This window comes from Ceratotherium simum, chromosome 16 (genome assembly GCF_057802395.1).
Source record: "Ceratotherium simum simum isolate JZ-2026a chromosome 16, ASM5780239v1, whole genome shotgun sequence".
NCBI lineage: Eukaryota > Metazoa > Chordata > Mammalia > Perissodactyla > Rhinocerotidae > Ceratotherium > Ceratotherium simum.
In genome coordinates this window covers 50,773,320-50,797,969 of record NC_141915.1, presented here as the reverse complement: position 1 = coordinate 50,797,969, position 24,650 = coordinate 50,773,320, and the positions used below count along the sequence as shown (strand labels likewise).

At 34.8% G+C, this 24,650-nt stretch overlaps 1 protein-coding gene across 1 annotated transcript in view; it reads left to right on the top strand.

The window, feature by feature from the left end:
- The window catches only part of ABCA6 (ATP binding cassette subfamily A member 6), a 57,496-nt gene that overhangs the window by 3,133 nt on the left and 29,713 nt on the right, over positions 1-24,650 (top strand). Inside the window, exons 4-17 of the mRNA XM_014789196.2 lie at positions 709-870; positions 2,370-2,473; positions 2,859-3,085; positions 6,250-6,391; positions 7,176-7,361; positions 11,100-11,247; positions 12,626-12,794; positions 16,537-16,595; positions 20,341-20,451; positions 20,858-21,033; positions 21,243-21,362; positions 21,624-21,762; positions 22,292-22,382; positions 23,278-23,417. Of these exons, the coding sequence (XP_014644682.2) occupies positions 709-870; positions 2,370-2,473; positions 2,859-3,085; positions 6,250-6,391; positions 7,176-7,361; positions 11,100-11,247; positions 12,626-12,794; positions 16,537-16,595; positions 20,341-20,451; positions 20,858-21,033; positions 21,243-21,362; positions 21,624-21,762; positions 22,292-22,382; positions 23,278-23,417 (1,974 nt within the window). The remainder of the gene's footprint in view (positions 1-708; positions 871-2,369; positions 2,474-2,858; positions 3,086-6,249; positions 6,392-7,175; positions 7,362-11,099; positions 11,248-12,625; positions 12,795-16,536; positions 16,596-20,340; positions 20,452-20,857; positions 21,034-21,242; positions 21,363-21,623; positions 21,763-22,291; positions 22,383-23,277; positions 23,418-24,650) is intronic.

The window sequence follows — 24,650 nt, the reverse complement described above, 5'->3', positions numbered from 1 at the left end:
ATGTGGGTGTTTTTAACATGGGAGTACAATAATTAAGATTTATAACTCAGGAAAAAATATCTAAATAAAAGAAATTCAGTTATGGTTATTAATCAATAATTTCAGAACTATGTAAAGTAAAGATGGGTAATCTAAAGATATTCTGTCCGTGTTTGGTGTAATTTGCAAACATCTTTAAAGGCCTTCATTCTACATGAGGTAACTGAGATAACCACTAGGTAACTGAGATAACCAAAATGTGTATTTCACTCATGGGCAAGTTGGGTGCAATCTGACTGTCTACTATTTAATCCTCAATTTCTAACAGGTGAAATTGCTGGCTGTTAGAAGTAGAGTCAATTTATGATTCCTGCATAAGGCAAAGTTCATATGAGGTGCCTTTGCTTCAATAACTCTGATCTCTTATGCATACCAATTATCTTATGCATACTTATGCTGGCATAATCTTTTTATGTACCTAAAACTTGCCCAATACCTGTCATTATTAAAAGAAAACACACTTACTTCTCATACATGTCTCCTGATTCTAGAACCTAAAACATTAGAATAAAATTTCCCTTCTTGCATTTGGGATAAGTTTTATTAAAATGGAAAATGATTTTATTTTAATTCCAATGAAAATACATGATGACACAGTTGGATATCACATTCTGTTTTGGTGAAATGCTTCAACAATCTTCTGTGTCTATTTTCCCTTGTAATTCCCAGGAAGAAGAGTCATTGGGGCACTAAATCAAAAACATATCGATGAAATGCTTCTAGATGATTTCCCATACGTAGTAGGAGTCATCTTTAATGACACTTTCTCTTATAAGTTAAAATTTCTTCAGGGATATGCCATTCCATTTTTGAAGGAAGAACTTTTCTCAGGTAACTTTCCATATAAAATATCGTTATGGCATTTTTCATGTTTTTAGCATAAGGAAGGGGTCAGGATGGGCAAGAGAGATGCTTTCAATGGCACATGAGGAAATAGATAAAGTACATTTCATTGCTGAATTTATTCCAAGATCAATCATATTTTCCCACTAGAGGATGATGCTCAAAAAATCATAAAGTCATCCAACACATAGATAGTGAGCTCACAGATGTAGGCTGCAAAGGATACAGAGGGTGATCAAGACTGATAGGTCTCAGTCTCAAGTGAGATTCCAGGTTAGCAGGAAAGAAAGACATTGAACAGTTAATGTCAAGTGCAAGGAAAGGTGCTCTGGGGCACTTAGACCGGAGGTTCCTAATAAGCTGTGGGGTTAGAGAAGACCTACCTGGGGAAGTGTTGTTTAAACTAACATCAGAAGGAATAGCACATGTGAGGTACTGGAGGCATTGGGTTTCAGTTACAAGAAGGTCCAGTGTGAAGGCCCTGAGGTGAAAAGGGGCGTCTTTTGGTATATATGGAAGAAGAGCAGTATAGTTGAATAGAGAACATGAAAGAGAATGTGATGGGAGAATGAGGCCAAAGTTATTCAAGACCTAGATCCCATGGCGTCTTGTAAACCTAGGGTGATGGACAGCCGTCAGGGTACTTGAATCAGGGCAGAGTCTAAGGGAGCACTCTGGATATATAGCCCAGAGAATGGATTGCCGAGGAGTCAGTCATGCCTTGAAATGTACTAGTGTACATTTCACTAGGGAAATATACACTAGACCAGAGTGGAGGCAGCTGAGATGGAGAGAGGTGAATGGATTTGAGGACCTGTTAGGAAGCGGAATTGCTGTGAGTTACAGCATTGGTTCTTTTCCATTCATTCACTGTATCTACTATGTGTTTCACACTGTTCTTGTTCTTGACCTTGAGGACTGAAGTGAACAAAACACAGAGCCTGCTTGCACGAATCATTCTAGGCAGGGACAGGGGATGGGGGAAAAACAACCCACTCTGTCAAGTGATGATAAAGCAACAAAGTAAAATAAAGCAGGGTTAGAAGATAGAGATGAAACAGCTATCTTAGATATTTTTATTTATGGTGGCCAGGAAAGACCTCTATGCTAAGCTTACTTTTGAGAAGAGATCAGGATGGAGGGAAGGAGTGAGCTGTGTATCCATCTGAAGGGAGAGCATTTGAGGCCAAAAAAAGTTCAAGCACTGGAGTGTGTTTGGCATTTTGAGCACAGCAAGGAGTTCAGTATGGTTGGAGCAGAATGTTTTCTTTCATTTTCTTTTTAATTTTCAAGACTTCCTATGCATGCTATGGTCTCCATGAATAAAATTGCCTTGTTAAGAGCTTTCATTTGCTTCTTTTTTCTAAGTGGTTAAAAGTTCTGACTGGTGGAGCCTCCTCTAGGTTGTTTCCTCTTTGATTCTTGTTTCTTATTTTCTGATTGCCCTCATCTCATAATGTTGGTTATGCTTTTCTTTGTGCCTACAGCTCATTGCTGGGATACACATTATGGGTTTTCATGTTCACTGGCCAAATACTGGAATAGAGGATTCGTGACTTTACAAGCTGCAATTAATGCTGCTATTATAGAAGTAAGAAAAGTTCTAATAATTAACATAAACTAATTCCAGAAACATCAAGACTTTCATGAAAGATGATGAATACTCAGGTTTTCATATGTTTATATAGTGAAGCAGCTACACAAATGCTGAAATTGGATTTAGGCAAAGAAACACATTGCTGTTTCTTTTTAACTTTAAATTTTCCAGTAATTATAGAATGATAGGAAGTTGCAACGACAATGTACAGGGAGATCTGTGTGCCCTTCACCCAGTTTCTCCTAATGATAATATCTTACATAACCACAGAACAATATTAAAACCAGGAAATTGACACTGGTACAATCCCAATAGCTTATTGATTTCACCAGTTTCTCTACTTTAAATAATGATTTTGTTTTTGTAAATCCTTTTTTAGATCATGACAAATCACTCTGTGATGGAGGAGTTGATGTCAGTTACTGCTGTAAATATGAAGACATTACCTTTTATATCTAAAGACATCCTTCAAAATGAGATGTTTATTTTCTTCTGTTTACTTTACTTCTCCCCATTTATATATTTTCTATCATTCAATGTTACAAAAGAGAGAAAAAAGAGTAAGGATTTGATGAAAATGATGGGTCTACAAGATTCAGCATTCTGGTGAGTGACCTATTCAAGTAATACAAATGAATAAGAGAAGTTAAGAAGCCGTGTAAAAGCATTATTGTTTCAGAACATTATGATCTAAACTTGACACATTGGCTACTTTTTCTTTTGTTCTGACTTTTTGATCTAGTCTTTGTTACATTTTGCTGTGCAAAATAGTGGTTATGATTTGCTGAACACTTTTTCTGTGCCATATGTTAAGCTAACGCTATGATAGAGGAAGCGTTAAGATCAAAGAGAATAAAAGAGTTGCCCAAAATCAAGTGGATGATGAGTGCCAGAGCTGGGGCTCCAAACCAGCTGCCCTGATTGCAACTCTCCTGCTTGGTCTGCCCACAGTTATCATTTGATTTCTCGAGATTTCCTCATGTTGAAGAAAATATAATCCTATAATGGCTAGTTTGTGTTCAGAGGTTTGGTCACCAGGGATGTATTTCTTAGAGCAACTGAATACCATATGTTGAAGTTAAACAAGAAAGGCTACATAATGTTCCCAGCATATACACATAGGAGGGCATATAGGACGAGCTTAATAAGAGCATTTGCTTCATATATTGATATATTTGTATCTTGCCCCATTCCACAAATGATTTAAAGTGATTTTGAAATATACATACATGTATACACACACGTGTGTATGTATGTATCTATGTGTGTATTTATATTATAATGAAAACAAATAATTGAGGATTAGAAACAAAGACCTAGAAAAATAATAAATAGGTAAGTTTAGCAGATAACAATGCAAATCATACAAGCTCTAAGCCTCCGAGAGGCCAAAGCAGAGAATTCTGCAATATAATTAGTTACAAAATCCATGCTAAAAAAAGGAAAAAAGGAAAAATAATCTGTCTCACCCCAAAAGAAACCTAACATTTTTCGATATTGAATCCTGGGAGATATTTCTCTGAAGACTCCTCATATCAAGAAAATACTCTTTATAAATGTGGAATTATCTGGAATGGATGAGGAACTACTTACTGAATAATTCTTTGCAAGCCACATGTTCCCTGAAATAAAATTATGGTCTAGGAAACTTTAAATTTACTATAAAGTATATTTTATTAACAGAGAGATTCTAATTCGATTATATTCTAATTCTAATCTAATTAGATTAGATTCTAATTCTAATATACATGAAGGTTGTAAAATAGAAAAAGGGGAAACTCTTGAAATAGAAAAGAAAGGAGAAGAGTATTTTTGCAGTGGAACTTTGGGAAATAGAAAGGAATGGATGGAGTCTGTTAGGAGGGAAGAGAGAGGGGATCTGTGTAAAAAGGGTGTGTCCCGTGGGACAGCATACCTGCAGTCACCTGAGAATAGGTAGGCACAAGTCAACTCTAGGTTAAAATCAGAAAGATATTGGATATTTAGATGTGGATTCATTCTCGGGATAAATGCTTCTTGGTATACATGTAACCTAAAACTTAGCAAAATGAATTTATATATACATTCTTAAAACTAAAAAGGAAAAACATTTTTGTTAAGTACAGGGTGTCTGTTGGAAATAAATTTTATGACCACTTTTTTTTTTACTAAGGTAATAAATGTGAAATGTCATCAGTATTTATTCTTTAAGTGTGATGTCTGAATTGCTTTGTTTTTATCATGAAAGTTTTCATAGGTTTATTAACATCTCCCCATCCCCCTCAGCTCCCTGCAACCAGTTCCTTTTTCTAGGTAGTGTTTTAATTTCCTTCATTTGTAATTCCCCTATCCTACGTTTTTTCAATTCCTACCTATAGTAGTTCCCGTCTGTACTCAGGAAGTGGATTCTGCAGGATGTGGTATGCTTTTTCAAAAACGCTGATGTTTCTAACACAGTCTGAATCATTGTAATGACGTGAAATTTTAAAAGAAATCAAATAAGCAGTAAACATGTTCTACCGGGACATATTGATGCAAGTTCCTGATTTTAGTACTTTTGCTATTTTCTTTGGTTGTTGAATTCTTATTTAATTAGGCAATTTTATGTGGAGGAAAGAGCTCTGGACTGAGTGAAGGCCTGTAGCATCATCTTAGCTTTGTTATTGATTTACTTTATTGACCTTGAATAGACCCATTAACTAATAAAAGGGACTGCAGTTTACGCATCTGTAAAATGAGAAGCTTGGACTAAAACACCATATAGGCTTGTCAGATCTAAGATCGAATGCTATTTCTTAATACCCACTCCATAAAAATGAGGACACCAGCTCATCCAAAGCAAAACAATGTGAACTACTTAAGGGTGTACCATAATTTATATCAGTTTAAATAAAGAAATCATGAATAGGAATAACAAGAATGGAATGGCCTTAGTGCAGTTATGAAATGTCCATTTTCCACTACCGGGGAGAGTGGAGGTGCTGAGATCCTCAAGAATGGCCGAGTTATCATCTGCCCCCAGTGCTTCCGTGGTTACTTGATTGATCAGCAGCTAAGTTTCCTTCTAATTCTACAATTAGAACACTTTGGTAATATACAATAAAACTGAAGATACAAAATGTTTATCTCCTTTAATTCAGCGATTTCACCTTAGAGAAATTTTTATGCATTTTACCAAAAAAGACAAGTACAAGAATTTTCTTAACAACATTGCATTAGAAATAAAAATTGGAAACAATCTAAATATCCATAAGCAGGAGAACATTGGGTTATATTCATACAATGAAATATTATACAGCAGTGTATAATATTGTATGTATTGACTGATAAAGGCAAGTTGCAGAATACATACAAGATGATACTATTTATGCAATGTTCATACTATTTATACAATACGTGAATACAGAGCTGACACCTAGCCAGTAGGCACCTGCACAGCCATGCCAATGTAATATTAGTAATATCTTAGTTATTAATCTAGGTGGTACAAGGGTAATCGTAATATTCTTTATTTATTTATTTTTTTTTTTTAAAGATTTTATTTATTCAGTTTTTTCCCCCCAAAGCCCCAGTAGATAGTTGTATGTCATAGGTTCACATCCTTCTAGTTGCTGTACGTGGGACTCGGCCTCACGTTGGACGGAGAAGTGGTGCCTCGGGGCGCTCCCGGGATCCGAACTGGGGCCGCTAGCATCAGAGCGCGTGCACTTAACCGCTAAGCCACTTTCGTATGTTTTAAATATTTCATAATAAAGTTAAAATAATTGAAATAACTTTTTGTCTTTATTTAGGCTTTCCTGGGGTTTAATTTATGCTGCCTTCATCTTCATTACTTCCATAATCATTACAGCTATCATAACATCTACCCAAATTGTAGTCATGACGGGCTTCATGGTCATATTTACACTCTTTTTCTTATATGGCTTATCTTTGGTAAGTTCCTACATTTATTACCACTTTCTCTGATTTAGGTCTTAATTATATACAGCAAAATTAATGTCTCAGCAGGCTGCTGCAGTCACTTCATTCATGTCCATGTTGTGTGTGTGTGTGTGTGTGTTTGCTTGAGAAAATCTCTATGGGTATGAGAAAATGATGTAACCTAAAGAAAATTGGACCTCTCTTTTGCATAAGGGTTTGAATTAATGAAATGATGCATCAAAAAAATTGTTTTGACTCAAAAATATCAAAGACTTTTCTAGATGATTAATGAGGATGCTCTTGAGGAGTGAACCCATCTTTTTTCCCCAAAGGTCCCCCATCACATGGTAGCTTTTCACAACGTCTCTTCTCCCTCTAATAGCCCACCTTGCGCCGACTTCCCACATCACTCTTCTTCTCTGAACAAGAGCCTCTAATTTCTCCCACCTTCCAGGGTGTTTCTGCAGAGGGTATGTGTATGTTCTTGCTTAATACATTAATTTAGTTTCTTTCAATCTTTCCAATTCTGCGTTTCTGTCCTCTCCTCAGCTCTTCATCCTGCTTTTTCCATCCTTTCCTCAACAACAAAAGCCCAGCATCTGAGTAGGGTAAATATGGATCCTCTTTACAAAGGGGTTGACAGAAGGACTGAGCATGATTATGCCTTAATATTTTCATCACTGTCTCACTGATAAATGTTTATGTTATGATATAAAGACTCTTATTTTATTGTGCTACCAACACTTCTCAGTGAACTAAACCTATATAACAGGTAGCTGTCTTCTCTCTTTTTCAGATAGCTTTAGCATTCCTGATGAGTGTGTTGTTAAAGAAAACTGTCCTCACCAATTTGGTTGTGTTTCTCCTCACTCTCTTTTTGGGGTGTGCAGGATTCACTGCATTTTATAGACAAATTCCTTCATCTTTGGAGTGGATTTTGAGTATTTTTAGCCCCTTTGCCTTCACTGCTGGAATGACTCAGGTAAGAGCATAGTTAATGGGTTTATTTTTAAACTTTCAAAAAGAATTTGATAGTTCATTACTCTTCATAATCAACACTCTTTCAAATTAAGAGCTCTTGCTCTAAACAGTTCTACTCTAAAGCTAAATTTGAAAATATTATTGCATTGCATAAAAATTTTCATCTCACAAGGAAACTTGAATAAAAAAATCTCAAATAGGGGCCAGCTCAGTGGCATAGTTGTTAAGTTCGCACACTCCACTTTGTCAGCCCAGGGTTCTCAGTTCAGATCCCAGGCGTGGACCTACACACGGCTCATCAAGCCATGCTGTGGCAATGACCCACATACAAAATAGTGGAAGATTGGCACAGATATTAGCTTAGGGACAATCTTCCTCACCAACCCCCCCCCAAAAAAAAACAATCTCAAATAAGACATTTTTGCATCTCTGATGTATTTTCATTTTGAAGTATTTTCTTCTAGTTTTTTCTATATGCAAATACTTACCCTTCTTTTTACTTCATATAATGAAAGCATTCTGCTAATTTATTAAAATTTGTTGTATAAACCTCTTTTTGAAACGTCAAATATGGAAAACTTTCAAGACATAAATATACAGATTAACAAATAATTATAAGTATATAAAAGTACTCATGAACTAGATCAAGAAATAGACCATTGCTACAACCCCAGAAGCTTCTCCAAAACTTCCTTCTAAAGGAAAAAGTTTTATGATAATCACTTCCTTGCTTTTCATTATTACTTAAGTATGTGTTCCTAAATACAAATTTAGTTTTGCTTATTTTCAACTTTATATGTCATATTGTACAAAGTGTATTTTTGAGAATCTGCCTTCTGTCACTCAACATTATGTTTTTAGATGTCATCCATGGTTTGTGTGTAGTTATAGTATAGTGTTATGTAGTATTCTATTGTACGAATATACTATTGATTTTCTCATTGATGGACAAAAATATTCTCCAGTTTTGGACTATTATGAGTAAGTCTGCAAAAAGAAATTCTTATACATATTTCCTAGTGAATATGGGCATTCAGTTCTGTTTGGTGTATATCTAGGAGTTGAATAGTGAGACCTAGAGTATGTATATATGATCTTCATAGCTGCTGCCAAATATTTTTCCAAAGTAATTGCATCAGTTTACTTTTGCACCAACAGTGTTTCAGAATTCAGTTGCTCCAGATCTTCACCAACATTTGGAATTGTCAGTCTTCCAAATTTTAGCCATTCTGGCGGATATGTAATGATATATTGTCGTGGCATTAATTTGCATTTTCCTGATTATTGATGAAGTTGAATACCTTTTCATATGCTTAGTGGTTTTTTGTATTTTCTCTTTTACAAATTGCCTATCCAGTTCTTTTCCCCATTTTTTAAACAGAGTTTTCTATCTTTTTCTTATTGCTTTGTAGAAATTCCTTATATATGCTGGATATGAGACATTTTTCAGTTATTTGTTGCTCACATTTTTGCTCTTTTAATGATGCTTTTAATGAACAGAAGTTCTTAATTTTGATAAAGTCCAGTTTGTCAAGTTTTTCTTTTATGTAGAGGCCTTTTGTATCTTTAAGAAATTATTGCATACCCCAAGATTATAAAGATATTCTCCTATGTTTTATTCTGGAAGCTCAATTGATTCAGCTTTTATATTTGGATATAAAATCTATTTCAAAATAACTTTTGTGTATTTATACATAGAGACAATATTAATTTTTCTACGTGAATATCCAATTGCTTCAGCTCCATTTATTGAAAAGACCATCATTTCCCCAAATGAATTGCAGTATTTTCTTTGTCACAACTCAGCCAATCATGTATTGACCCGTCTGTCAATCCTTGCACTGTTGTCACGTTGTCTTCATTGTTTTTCTTTATAATGTGTCTTGATACCTGGTAGTAATAATTTTACTACTTTATTTTCTTTTTCAAGAGAGTCTTTTCTAGTCTAGGTTCTTTGCAGTGATGTAAATTTTAGAATTAACTTATGCAGTTATATACACACATGTGTGTGTGTGTGTGTGCAAAACTGTTGAGATTTTGATGCAGTTGAATTTTTTCATCAATTTGGGGAAAATTAACACTTTTTTTTTGTCATGAACATAATATATCTTCACATTCATTTTCCCTTAGTATTTGTTTTAGTTTTCAGTATAGAGTCTTGCATATTTTTGTTTGATTTATTCCAAAGTTTTTGATACTTTTGATGCCATTATAAATAGCATCTATGTTTAAATTCTTATTTCTAAATGTTTGTTGTTAATGTAGAGAGATGCAACTGATTTATGTACATTGGCATTGTATTCAGTATTCTTGCTATTTTTTTAAATTAAATCTAGTATTTTTCTGGGTTTTATCTTGGGATTTCCTTATATATAATCACGTTGTCTACAAATAATGATGGTTTATTTTTTCTTTTTGCAGTTCTTTATGCCATTTATTTACTTTTCTTGCTTTATTGCACAGATCAAGACCTCTAGTACAATGTTGAATAGAAATATGGGTAAAGCAAAAGCTTTCAACATTTCACAATTAAGCATGACTTTTGGTATTGGTGTTTGTACATCTAATTCATCAGATTAAGGAAGATCTCTTATCTTCTTAGTTTGTGAGGAGCCTTTCTTTATTATAAGCACATATTGAATTTTATCAAATACTTTTTCTGAATCTATTATATTTATCACATTATTTTCTCCTTCAATCTGTTTTATGTTGAATTACATTGATGGATCTTCAAATGTCGACCCAGCCTTGCATTCCTAGAATAAACTCAACTTTGTCATGAAAAGTTAACATTTTAATTAAGTTGAGAAGTTGTATAGTGTCTATGGTGAGGAATTGGGCTTGGGAGCTGAACTTCCTGTATTCTGATTTCAGCTTTGCCACTCCTCACTCTGGTTTTTGACTTCATCTGGTTAAGCTACTCAATTTCTCTGTGTCTCAGTTTCATCATATGAAAAATGCAGATAAAAATAATAACGCCTTTCCCATTGGGTTATGATGAAAATTGAATGGGATTATATAAAAAGCATGTAGAACAGTGCATAGAACATGGTAGCTATTATTACATGGCAAAATTATAAATAGAAATATTTATTTGTAGTAATAACTAGAAAAAGAGGTAAATTCTCTTATCACTATCCTAATAAGATGCTTCAAAGAATTTTTCATATTCTTTCTAAAATTTGTATTTCTTTGTTGCATAGAACAGATATTTTGCAATATTGCAGTGACTTTATGAAAACAAGCAAATGAATTATAATTTAAATTCCTGTTATTAGAACACTGTATTTTTTTTTCTTCTTTTTGGAGAGGAAGATTGGCCCTGAGCTAACATCTATTGCCAATCCTCCTCTTTTTGCTTGAGGAAGATTGTCTCTGAGCTGATGTCTGTGCCAGTCTTCCTCTACTTTGTATGTGGGATGCTGCCACAGCATAGCTTGATGAGCGATGTGTAGGTCCTTGCCCTGGATCCAAACTTGTGAACCCCAGGCCGCCGAAGTGGAGCATGCAAACTTAACCACTATGCTACCGGGCCAGCCCCAAATATTATATTTTTTAAATCAGTGTTTCCTCCTAATATTCCTTGGACTGCTATAAAATAGAAATAGTTTCACTAATAACTTTATTTTCAGGGCTTCTTGAAAAAGCTACTTAACAAAATGATAATTCTTGCTTCTACACTGAATTATTTTTATTTATTTAATTTAAATATTTATTATTATTTTTGTTTGAACCTTAGATTATCCACCTGGATTATAATATGAATGGTGTAATTTTTCCTGACCCTTCAGGAGAATCATATATGATGATAGCGACTTTTTCCATATTGGCTTTTGATGCTCTCTTCTACTTGGTATTGGCATTATACTTTGACAAAATCTTACCCTGTAAGTAATAGGGGATTTTTCTCTGACCTCTACTGATATTGATCACATTGAAGATGTTTTTCTTAAGGTTATATAAATACATTTTAAGAAATGAAGAATAACAAATATTTCCTTTCACAGGCTGGATGAGTTTTTTTATTTCTACTTCATAATTTTAATGATCCCAAAGAATTTTTATATAGAAAAGTTATTCTTCTGACTTTAATAATAATACATATTATAGATATACAATAATGATAATTTTAATACGTATTATAATTATATAGTATTAAATAATGTTACTTTTTTGAAAGATCCCTGAAAGTGTTTTCAAAGAACGATATTTAGGATTTGTATCAGAACAAGCTGAAAAAAATTAGTTAAGATGATTTTGGCTAGTATAAGACCCTCTTATGGTAGAAGTGCTTCCTAGTAAATATTTGTTCATTTTACAAGAATGTGGGGCAGACTATAAACTAAATGCATCTAGAAAGGACCTCAGGTGTGAAATAATCAGTGTCTTCCTCACTGCCCCCTGCTTCTGGGAGGACCATTTCAGAAGGGGAGATGTCTATCCCTTAAGGAAATAACAAAATGAAAATTACATTTTCAGCATTATTCTGAGATTTTTTCATATACTGTGCATATTTACAGAAGTATGTTACCCAGTTAGATGTACTTTTTCTTGCAAACAACCAAAAATTTCACTTATTATAAGCCCAGAAATTCTTCACGTACACCAGGATCAGAATGCTTTTTTCTTTCTTACCTTCAATAAACGGTCTTCTTGTTTTTTATGTTCCTTCTACTTTGACTGTATTTAAGCTTGTCTTATATGTTTCTATGTATTCCTGTCTTTCGATCACTTCTGGTTAATATCTGAAGGCCCTTAATAACAAATACTACTTTATTTTTTTAAATCTGGAAAATTACTATATGTTCATCCTGAAAAAATGTAACTTTTTCATGTACTTTTTATCCATGTACTATATAGATTTCAGTATCATGTTCAATTGTATTGCTGTGGTCAAATGATTTATCAAGTTCACAAACATGTTTATAATTATTTTTATGTGCCATGTTACAACTTTGCCCCAAATATTTGGTTTTATTCATTCTTCTAAATACCTTTTAGGACATATTTTATTCAAACTTTTGATTTATACTTTGTTGAAAGTTCTATTATATTGTTTAACTTCTGTGATAATATGTTATTTCTTTGAATTTTCACTGTTTACTTCAAAATCAAGTTTTCGTCTCAATAATAATAAGTTAGAAAGAAAAGAATTTCTCTGTGATGCTTAAAAGTCCAAGACATTCTGCTGTCTTCTGAACAAGGCTTCTTTGCTCACTGTTTTAATGTTACTGATCCAATATTTATTGCCTTTTGATTAATTAGATGGAAATGAACGCCATTATTCTCCATTATTTTTCCTGAACTCATCATGTTGTTTCCAACGCCAAAGGACTGATAATAAGGTCACTAAGAAAGAAATAGATCCTGAGCATCCCTCTGATGATTATTTTGAACGAGTAGCTCCAGAATTCCAAGGAAAAGAAGCCATCAGGTAATGCACTTATACTAATATATGGATGCAAGGCTAATGAATTATTAACCAACAGCAACAAGGTGAGCCTAAGGCAGAATATTGAAGAAGAAATTTGTTTTTGTGAGCATCACTTTGAACTCTTCCACTGCCGTCACCACCAATGTCCCCTAACTGCTACTTGGAAGGAAAATTCTCTTTGCTTAGCTCCACATAATGTCACTGCATCACTCTCCATCCTGTCTCCCTCCTTGTTTCTGTCCCTTGTCCCCCACTTCTCTTTTATACTTGCTCTTTTCTTTCTCTGTCCCTTCCTCCTTAGTTTTGTCTGGCTTACGTGATATGATGGAAGGAGTAAGAAATTTAGAATCAGAAATTCTTAAATCTTAATACTACACTTCCCTCTCATTTTATGTGTAATCTTGGAAGAATGAATAAGTTTCTCTGAGTCTTGGTGTCCTCTATGAAACAAGAGTAGCATTTACTTTGTAGGGTTGTTTGTAATAGACTTATATGAGTTCTTAAAATATCCTTGCTCTCAGCCCCTACCTCCAGTGATTCTAACTCAAGGGATGTGGGCTTGAACCCAAGTGTCTGTGGATTTGAAAGAGCCCTGTAGATTTTTCTAATGTGCACTAAAGTTAAAAAATTAAAGTTTTATTATTTTTATTTTTTTAATAATTTTATTTATTTATTTTTTCCCCCAAAGCCCCAGTAGATAGTTGTATGTCATAGTTGCACATCCTTCTAGTTGCTGTATGTGGGACGTGGCCTCAGCATGGCCGGAGAAGCGGTGCGTCAGTGCGCGCCTGGGATCCGAACCCGGGCCGCCAGCAGCTGAGCGTGCGCACTTAACCGCTAAGCCATGGGGCCAGCCCAGAATTAGAGTTTTAAATATTAACTGTTTATTTATTTAGCAGATATTCATATAGTGCTTACTATGTACCAGACACATATTTAGTTCCCACCAAATACTTATACGGCAGGCGCATTTATTTGGCCCATTTTACAAATGAAAAAATTGAAGTACTGAAAGGTTAAGTCTCTTGCCCAATGTCACACACTTGTAAATGGGGAGCTGAGAGTGGAATCCAGTCTGGCTCCAGAGTTTATGCTCTTCCCCTCTGGCTGCTGTAGAGATGTCAGGAGGCAAAGGAAGATGAATAAAATGGAACTATAGCTGGAAAGTGAAAGATTTCTCTCTAAGACAAAGAGCATAGGGTGAACCTATGTACCTAAGCTTCGTCCTTCTAATTCTGACCCTATTTTCTGTTAAGCTTTCTGAGAGGCAACAGCCACTCCCAACCCCAGCTCCACAGAAAACATCTACCCCAAAAAGAAAGGCCAAGTCGGGAATAATCATGAAAACTCAATCCCAATGTCGTCAGTCCCTCTCTTCCAGTTGAGAGCACAAAAAATCAAATTATATTACTATTCAAATTATAATAATTTTCAGATTCAATTTTCTAAGAAAGTCTTAAGATTAGTTACATAGATCAAAAAATGTTTGTTCTTCTACTGCTGCAAAGGAGAGAAAAGTGAAATGTCCTCACCCACCCACCCACCATTCCCCTTACCCTCAACGCTGACCAATCTATGCAATGTTGACTCGGGACAACTCTGTCTCTTGGTCTGGATTCTTCATTAAAGTAGAGATCTGGGGCCACTGACAAACTGGGAAAGGAAAGTCATCTGATCCAAAGCCTGTCCACTGAAGCTTTTGGCTCCACTGTGGGACACCTCACCCCAGATCCACACCAAAGTAGCAAAGTAGGCTTAGGTGCCCAACATGATAGCTCTTCAGTGACAAGATGCTCATATTCAGTCACCACTGAAGCAAGTTCTGGGGTTGCAAGACAGCCTAAAATTGACCTTTACTCCCCAACATTAGATGCAGGTCCCAATCCACAAGTCTTATCTCTTCTTTCTTCACAGCAACCCTTTCTTAGGACAATGGTTGCCCTTTCCCACCACTAGACAAGTGTCAACTCTATCGCAATCAATCCCAACATGTGAATTTGATTTTGTATGGCTATAGAAGGTACTAACGTGTCAATTCTCTTTTCCTCAGGCAGTCTCTTCTTATATACTAATGAACTCTTCCCCTTTCCCTAGCAGCCCTTAAGCTATATGTATCTGGAATTATGGAGGAAATCTTGCAGAGTTATAACCAGAATCTAGATCTTGGTTATGTAAAAATACCTATTTTTATTCAGCACTGGCTCCCTCTCACCCATAACCCCTCCCTCAATTCTCCTTCTTCTTTGGGGGCGTTTGTACGCCCATCTGTCCATTACTGGAATTTTAGACCGTACATGCAACACTCCCAGGACATAGGCAGGATGTCTGCCCCAAATGTAAATGGATGTCTTCATTTCTGAAATCCCCAAATAACCAGCTGCTCCTAAATGGAAGTTTATTTATTAAAATAAAACATTAAAGCCCCACTTCAGTGGGTGTCCCACCTCACAAAGAAAGGTGGAAATAAAATGCCCTGTCAGATTCAGCACCTTTTAAGCCTTTATCTTTTAAATTTCCCTACTCTTTGGTGTAACCCCAAGACCGCCAGCATCCTGGCTGAATCAATGTCTTTACCTTTATTCTGATTCATGCTCAGAAAAGAGGGTGACTAGACTCTGTTTCCCTTTGGAAGTGAAGATGCATTGTACACGATCTTATGTAATCATGACATCTCTAATCTGTCTGGTTCCTGCCTTGGCCTGCAGCAGTTCCCTTTGAGATTCCAATGTGCATTCAAATTTGATAATCACTCATTTAGAGGTGTGTGTGTGTGATATTTGGATGAAGAAATTCAGCAAACCTTTAGATGTGTGAGCTCAGGGAAAAGGATGAGGGCAACTTTACGTTGGTGTTGAAACCATGAGAACCATTGAGATCCTATTGAGAGAGTTAAGAGTGAGAAGACCTGTAATATACACAGAGAACCTGGTCGAACATTAAGATGATGTGTCGGGTGAAAGAAGAGGACTTTATAAGGAAACAGCGAAGGAACATTTGGAAAAACAGGAAGAAAACCAATAAAGTGGAATGTCACCTTGAAGTAGACACTTTCAACAAGGAGAAAGTCATTAAGAGTGACCTGTAATCCAATAAGTAAGGATGGAAAAGTATTTATTGCATTTAGTAATTAGGAGGCCACCAATGAATCAGTACAAAGAGGTTTACTAGAGTAGTGGATTCACAAGCCAGAGTGTAACTGAATAAGGAGAAAGTGAGAAGTGAGGAAGTGGAGATGGCAAGTTTACATTTTTAATTTAAGAATTTTGTTAAGATGGGGAGGAGAGAGATTCCATTGTATCTAAAGCAGAGTTAGAGGTTAAAGAGAAGTTATCAGAGAGGAAACTATAGAAAATGCAGGTGACAGGCTCTGATTAATGAACGAGATTGGAAGGGATGGGAGATGATGGTTAAAGAGTGCAGATAAATGAACTGATCTTGAACAGGAAAAAAACCCACAAAATCTTCTAAGAATAGAAGAAGAAAGTGAGAATAATTGCAGGCACTCTACTTTTCTAAGCAAAGCCTAATAATTTAATTGTAACTTTCTAAAGAGACTCCTTTATTTTCTACCTCAGGGGAAATGATTAATCAAAAATAAGTCTTTGTCTTTTTCAGTAGATGGTAATGCCATCCCTTATTTCAGGTAACAGGCTTGACTACATCCATCACTCTAAGGTGGGTCATGATCTGTACTATTTTTGCCTCTGTGTTGGCTAAGTAAGCACCCCTTTTGTCATTCCAGAATCAGAAATGTTAAAAAAGAGTATAAAGAAAAGTCTGGAAAAGTGGAAGCATTGAAAGGTAAAGAACAAGCTCTTCATTGTTTCGTTGACTTCTTTATTACAAAAAATGGGGAACATTCAATGTGAAAAAGAAAATATAGGTAATCAAAACAGAACGAGAAAAAAGAATACAAACAGTCTAACTCCACTACCTGGAAATTAACTATGCTTGAGAATGGATATAAAATCCTTCCAGATGTTTCACGGCTCTATTAATTTACAAAAATGAGATCATACAATGAAAAATGTGATTTTACTTTGTTTTTTAAGATGAATTTGCTATAACCAATATTTTATTTGCAATATGAGGAAAGAACACCTAGACTTAAAATTGATAGTTTTTTTTGACTAGCCAGGGAATTTACATAGTTTATATGTACTGGTGAGATTCATTAAAACAAAATGAGTAACACCATTGACCATGAATTAAATTTCACAAGTCAATATCCTATGACAAACATAGTTTATAATTTTGAATAAACCAACATATTTGATACTAAAAATTCTAACAAATATGGTTTTCTATAACAAACATTTAGGCAAGCATCAGAGCTAGTGGCTACATTTTATAGAGGACAGCTTGCTTTTAAAAATTAGTTAATTAATTTTTATTGAGTTATAATTGACATATAACATATTAGTTTCAGATGTATAACATAATGATTTGATATTTGTATGTATTGTGAAATGGTCACCAAAATAAGTCTAGTTAACATCCATCCCCACACATAGTTACAAATTTTTTTCTTGTGATAAAGACTTTTAAGATCTACTCTCTTACCAACTTTCAACTATGCAATACAGTATTATTAAGTATAGTCATCATGCTGTACATTATATCCCATGACTTATGGATTTTATAAATGGAAGTTTGTACCTTGTGACTTCCTTAACTCATTTTGCCCACCCCCCACTGCCTGTGGCAACCACCAATCTGTTCTCTGTATGTATGAGCTTGGTTCTTTTTTTTTTTTGGTTTGTTTGTTTGTTCGTTTAGATTCCACATATAAGTGAGATCATACTGTATTTGTCTTTGTCTGATTTATTTCATTTAGCATAATACCCTCAAAGTCCATCCATGTTATTGCAAATGGCAAGATTTTGTTCTTTTTTATGATTGAATAGTATTCCCATTGTACATATAGTTTGCTTTTATTAATAATGATTTTAGGAAGAATGTAAATCATTTGTTCAAGGGACAGAAGTTTTAAAAGTTAAAAAAGAAGAGCTGTAGACCCTGAGAAAGATTAAGAGTTCTCTCTCCATTGTGTTTATATTACATTTATTTGCTAACAAATGCAGCATCCCTTAACTCAATCTTACTTATTCCTTTGAGATTAGGTTTTACTTTGAGAATTTAATGTACTTGTGTCAGCAAGTTTATTCTCACTCCAGGTTTTTCTCATCAAACTCCATCTAGACCTGTGGTTTCTTTAATTTTAGCCGAGGATATGTTGGAGTATTCTTAAATTTATCATTTCAGTTTCCAGAGCACATTATGAACTGCCTTTGCACTCATCAATAACCATGAACTTCTTTTTATGTCTAAACGTCTTCAACTTCTGCAAGAATTTCTTCTGTTTTTAAAAGTAGCAGAATCTTAAGAAAAATTGAAAGCACTGAACATCAATGCATAAAAAAATATATGAAACAGAACCAATTGGAGTTGCTCTTTTGGAAGTAAGAGTGGAAGTTGTCTCTCTCAGCCTTGTCCCCATGCAGCTAGTTCCTGCAGCAACTTTGGAACACCTTTTGGGAACACACTTTTTTGTGGGTGTGTGCTGAGGAAGATTGTCCCTGAGCTAACACCTGTGTCAATCTTCCTCTATTTTGTATGTGGGTCACCACCACAGCATGGCCACCAACATGTAGGTCTGGGTGTAGGTCCCCACCTGGGGTCTGAATCTGGGCTGCCAAAGCGGAGCGCATGAAACTTAACCAATAGGCCACGAGGCCAGCCTCAAGGGAACACACTTTTGAAATCGCTTATCAACAGCCAACCTTTCAATGGCTAAATAGCATTCCATTGTGGCAATACCGTGATTTACTTAACTAACACACTAGGGTATGAAGTTCTGTTTGTTTCCAATATTTTCACTATCATAAAAAACACTATAATGAATATTCTTGTTCAGCCTCTGTTAAGATCATTATTTCCTGAATATAAATTTCTAGAAGCAGAATTATTCATTATTCAAAGGGGCTGCAGTTTTAAGATTCTTGATTCAAATTTCAAATTGTTTCCTTCCAAAGTTATAAAAATTCATACTCCCACAAGCAATAATTAACCACAACAACAATAATAACACCGATGATGATAGCAACAAACACTTAAAGTTCATTGAGCACTTAATGTGTGCTGGGGACTATGCTCAGTGGTTTACGTGTACTTTTTTTTTGTTTAGTCCTATGAGATATATAATATCTCTCCCATTTTGCGGATGAGGAAACTGAGGCTTACATTTCTTTTTTTCAGTTAAATGGGGCAGTTCCAGGATAGCTAGTGTCATTTTTCTCTTATTCTTAAAAATATTTATTTTTCCTTCTAAACAAAACTCATAAAATTTGTTAATGTACTTTTTTAGTTGTCCCAATATTATTTATTAATTAATTCATCTTTTTTGGTGAACTTGAAAGGTTGTTTCATTAATATATTTCTTATGTTTACCTTGGTCCATTTTAGGCTTCTATTCTATTTCACTGATCAGTGTATCGTGGACCAGTAACATATTATTTTAATTATTGTATTTACTCCACTGGTATTACTGTATTAGTAACATATTATTTTAATTTTTATAGTTCTCCAGTGTATTTTAATATCTTGTGGCCAAGACTAATTTCTTACTATTCTTCAATTTTTCTTAATGATTTGAGTTTATTCTTCCAATGATCTTTAGAATCTTTTAGTCAAATTATAAATGAGAGTTTTAATGGATTGGATTAAAATAGGAAGAATTTTCTCATTACATATCACTATTATTGCCAGCACATTTAATAGCTGACTAAACCGAATCTTATAGAGTTTAGTTTGTCCAAGATCACTCAGACAGAAAATAGATGAACTGGAATTTCAGCCTAGTCCCTAATTAATTTCAATAATGCTTGAAAATAGGTCACATAATTTAATTGAAAGGACCTGATCTTTTAGATATAACGTATTACATACAAGATTCTTAAGAATTTTATCTTACTCTGTCCAACAAATTTCCATAATAAAGTTTGATTTTCACTTGATGGTAAAGCAAACAAAAAATAATACCTCAAATATTCTTAGCTAAATGATTTTTGCTATTGACGTGTAAATGCAAAAAGTTTATAACAAAAGAATAGAAAAATGGGCATGGGGAAATATAAATTTTTGGTGAATATATTTTAGAAGGTTATTAATGCCTTGGAAAATGTTTATGATTTAATATTTGAAAAGGCAGACTAGAAAAGAATAGAGTATGATCAATGTTTGTAAATATATATGTACATTTACATATTCATATATGCAGATGCATACACACTGGAAATAAGTGTATTACAATGTTAATATTTAGAATTATGCTTAATTTTATCCTCTTAAGTGATTATATTTATTTTTCAAGTATTCTACAGTAAGCATGTTATTTTAGCAACCAGAAAATATTGAATATTATATATTTTAAACTACTGAAATGCTTGAGAATACACAACTAAAATAGATTGTCTTATTCTATTTTTAGAACCAGCCTTGTCTAATATGCCTCATTTATAACATTAATATTTTATTCTAAAAACAGGCTTGCTCTTTGACATATATGAAGGTCAAATCACAGCAATTCTGGGTCATAGTGGAGCTGGCAAATCTTCATTACTAAACATCCTTAATGGGTCGTCTGTTCCAACAGAAGGTGAGCAAAAACAAATTTTTTAAAGGCAAGATGTCTGATAATAGAATGAGGTGACGGGTATGCCTCTCTCATTTTAAGGTTTAAATTTGACTGCTTAAGAGAAAATAATGTTTGTTTATCTAAAGTTGTTTATCAGAACTATATGATTTTGAATATATATTTTGTTTCCCAAATTTTTATGAAAATCATTATCTTTATTCCATTGCTGTGTGATGTTCCAGGGGAAATATACACTACTCTGGGCATATATTTATGTTAAGAATAATTAGTAGTTGTTAATAAGTTATGAAGTCATCATTTTAGATACTTGTGAATATATGCCAATATTTTCCTGAATAAGATCTCCAAGCATTAATAAAATGTATTATCTTGCCAATGTTAAATTATTTTTAACTTCTATTCTTAGGATCACTTACCATCTATAACAAAAATCTTTCTGAAATGCAAGACTTGGAGGAAATCAGAAAGATAACTGGCATTTGTCCTCAATTCAATGTTCAATTTGACATCCTCACTGTGAAGGAAAACCTCAGGCTATTCGCTAAAATAAAAGGGATTGAGCCACGGGAAGTGGAGCGAGAGGTAGATAGACGTGCTTGGATTGATTGAACTGCCACCATTTACCAAGTTAAATCACGACCACAGAATTCCCCTCAGTGGTTTACCACCCTGTTATGAATAAAATTTAGCCAATAAGGCCCTATTAAAAATATCTGCTGCTGTAATGAACAGTTAAAATTGCATACCATGAATCATCTTGGATTTTAAGCTTTCTCTATTTTCTTGTATAGGTACAAAAAGTTTTGTTGGAATTGGACATGCAAAACATTCAAGATAACCTTGCTGAACATTTAAGTGAAGGCCAGAAAAGAAAGCTGACCTTTGGGATTGCCATTTTAGGAGATCCTCAAGTAAGTGAGATAACGCATGTGGAGGAATGCAGATTGAATATCAACAAAAAGTCAAGCTCTTCTTTTACCACTGAAAGTAGTAGAGCTTTCACTGTAATGAATCGAGAGAGAACCTGGCATGTTTAACTATGAATCTAAGTATATTGGACATAAATGGTTCGATAGTTATTTATTTATTGGTTTTTATTGTTGTCCATACTGTCATGTGGAAACAATTAACGTGAGAGAGAGACATATTTTATATATCTTCATCCTCTGCAGGTTTTGCTATTAGATGAACCAACTGCTGGATTGGATCCCTTTTCAAGGCACCGAGTATGGAGCTTCCTCAAGGAGCGCAAAGCAGACCGTGTAATCCTCTTGACTACCAATTTCATGGATGAGGCTGACATCCTGGCTGGTAATTGTTGGTTTTATCTCAGTGTCACAATAACGAATTTTGTAAATGTTTATTCCCAGGACAAGAGCCTTGCTCTCAGTGTGCCTGCATTCCATAACATTCTGGGGATGACAGAAGTCTAGTCCCATTGTAGAATTCCTCGCTGACTGTACATTTACTAGATTGTGACCCCTCATAAAAGATTGTGATTTTTTTCAGATCAGCTATCAATTAAACATCAAAATCTTCTTTAATATATGTTTGGTTGAAAAATATCCACTCATTCTTTAGCATCCAGCATAGAAAATATGCCAATGTAATTTATACTTTTTTTCAGAAGTATTGGAGGGCAATGAAGTAGACTGGAATGCATAAGCTCCTTTTAAATGCATAAATTTTAGTGTGTGTTGCAAATTTTTAAATGCACATTAGATATAGTTATGCCCACAGAATACTTCTTTAGAAATCTGAGCTTTGGCTCCTGATCTATATTTTCTAGAGAGGGAAGAAATGACTCAATATTCTTTCTTTCTGGCTTCTTTTTACTCAGATAGAAAAGTGATCTTGTCCAATGGGAGGCTGAAGTGTGCAGGCTCTTCTGTCTTTTTGAAGAGAAGATGGGGTCTTGGATATCACTTAAGGTAAAGACTTCGGGGCTAGATTAGAGATAGATAGATAGATGGATAGACAGATATACTGGTATAATCAAAAGGTAGACACTTAGGAGAGAGAACTGGCCTTATGCTTCATCTCTGCCAAACTGGATGGATCAGTGTTTCCCAAATGCTTTTTCTACATTCCTGCCTCCTTGTGTCTTTACTAATGCCAATGATAAGCAAAATTTCAAAATTATAAGCCCAGGCTGCCTGATCTCAGCAGGGCTACACTTTCAGGATGTTCCTCTGTGCAGCATAAACCTTACTTTCTTCCTACTCTCCATTTGCCTCAGCTGATCCGTATGATTCTATAATATATTTTCATTCTTTCATAGGGCACAAAGTCAAATAGTTTCAGAAGCTAGTATCAGCAGAGATTAAATCTGGTGGTAGAGGGTGAAGAAGACTGTGTCTAACAAGAAAATGTATCCAGGCTAAAGGAATTAAAAATAAAGAAACTTATGGTCAAACAAAACATGAACATAGGACAAATTTCCCTATTAGCCACTAATTTCTGATATCTACATGGTCTTGTGTAACCATCATTTCCCCTAAGAAGTCTCTTCTGCCTAATGTTCTCACCTCCCTCTGTGTATCTTCATATTTGATATATATAGTTTTAATTACATTATGTATTTGTTTGTATATTTGTAGCTCTTCTGAGTTTATACACCTTCTCTGTGTAGATCATAAGATTTTTCAAACTGATGGTTTGAATGATTATTAACAATTATTATTGTTGTTATTGTTTACTCATTTTGTTGGTTCCATAAAGCCAAGTAAAGTAGTACCCAAAGGCTAGATATTCAATAAAAGTTCTTCTTTTGTGGTATAGCAGTGGAGAAAATACAAATGAATTGTCTTTTCTTTTAAATATTAGTTTGTACACAAATGAAATATGTGATCCAGAAAAAATAACATCCTTCATTAATCATCACATCCCTGATGCTAAATTGCAAGCAGAAAGCAAAGAAAAGCTTGTGTATACTTTGCCTGCGGAATGGACAGATAAATTTCCAGGTAACTTAAATATGATTATAATGGAATGAAATTTTGGAACAAATGTTCACATTATTGCTACAATCTACAATTTTTTGTTTAATGGAGTTGGATTTAGTTTTAGGTTGGGTTCCCCAAGGAGCAGAACTTGAGATGAGGATTTTAGTGTAATTAACTGTTTGAAGATTGATGCTTAGAAGCACCAGTAGGGAATGGGGACATGAGCGGGAAGGGAAGGGAGCCGGGGAAGTTTATATTATCGAGCAAGTCGTTGCGACAAGAAATGAAGGTGTAATACCACAGGAGAAATAAACGGACGAGTAAACACATGGGCTCAGAGTTATGTCACTGGAGGGATGAGAAAGCGGGGGTATTTATTCGCCATTCCTTGTCCATCATGGGTTAAGAGATGCTCCAGGACCATTAATTTTCTGACCCTTCTTTCTTGTGCTCAACATGAGCTTAGCATACTTGGGAGCCCAGAAAAAAAATGCCTTCAGGCAGGTGTTCTTAGTAAGCAGATTTGCTATATATAGGCAAGTATAGAAGAGTTGGGGATGGGGCATCAAGGTGTTGGCTACAGGTTCCCTTTTGTATTTTAATTCAATTGTATACGTATTTATTTCACAGACAAAAACATAGTTTATTTATTCTACAAAAGTGTTCACCGTGAGTTCCCAGCCTGCTGGGTAGTGGTAGCAACCTAGGCTTTGTTTGATAAGTAGTCCTAATCATCACTAACTCTTTGTACAGTGCTTACTCTGAGCCAGGCACTGTTCTAATGGCCTCATATATATCAGCTCATTTAGTCCTCACAAAGATTCCATGAGGTGAGCGCTATAATTTTCCCTGTCTTACAAGTGAGGAAATGTATCTCATTCTTTTATGACTTAAACAGCTTCCTTTTTGTTTAAACATTTAGTTTATTATAAGTTTAACTCCCTATAGGCCTGATTTACACAGGCTCATTTGGATGATTCAGTCTCATTAGGCAAATACTCAGGAATTCAGACTTAATCCACCTCCAAATATGGCACTCTGTGTGTCCTTGTAGTAGCATGGAAGATGGCGTCCTCAGGACCATGGGCTATATACTATGTTATTCTGTTCTTGGACTAATGTCCAGTGAGATGCAACTAGCCCACCTTCTTTTTTGATTGGGGAAGGGGAATAGTGAGTTATATGCTAGTACCACCACTAAAATATGTCACTTAGCCAGAGTCCCTGGTGTTGATGTGTCAGCCCATGGCAGCC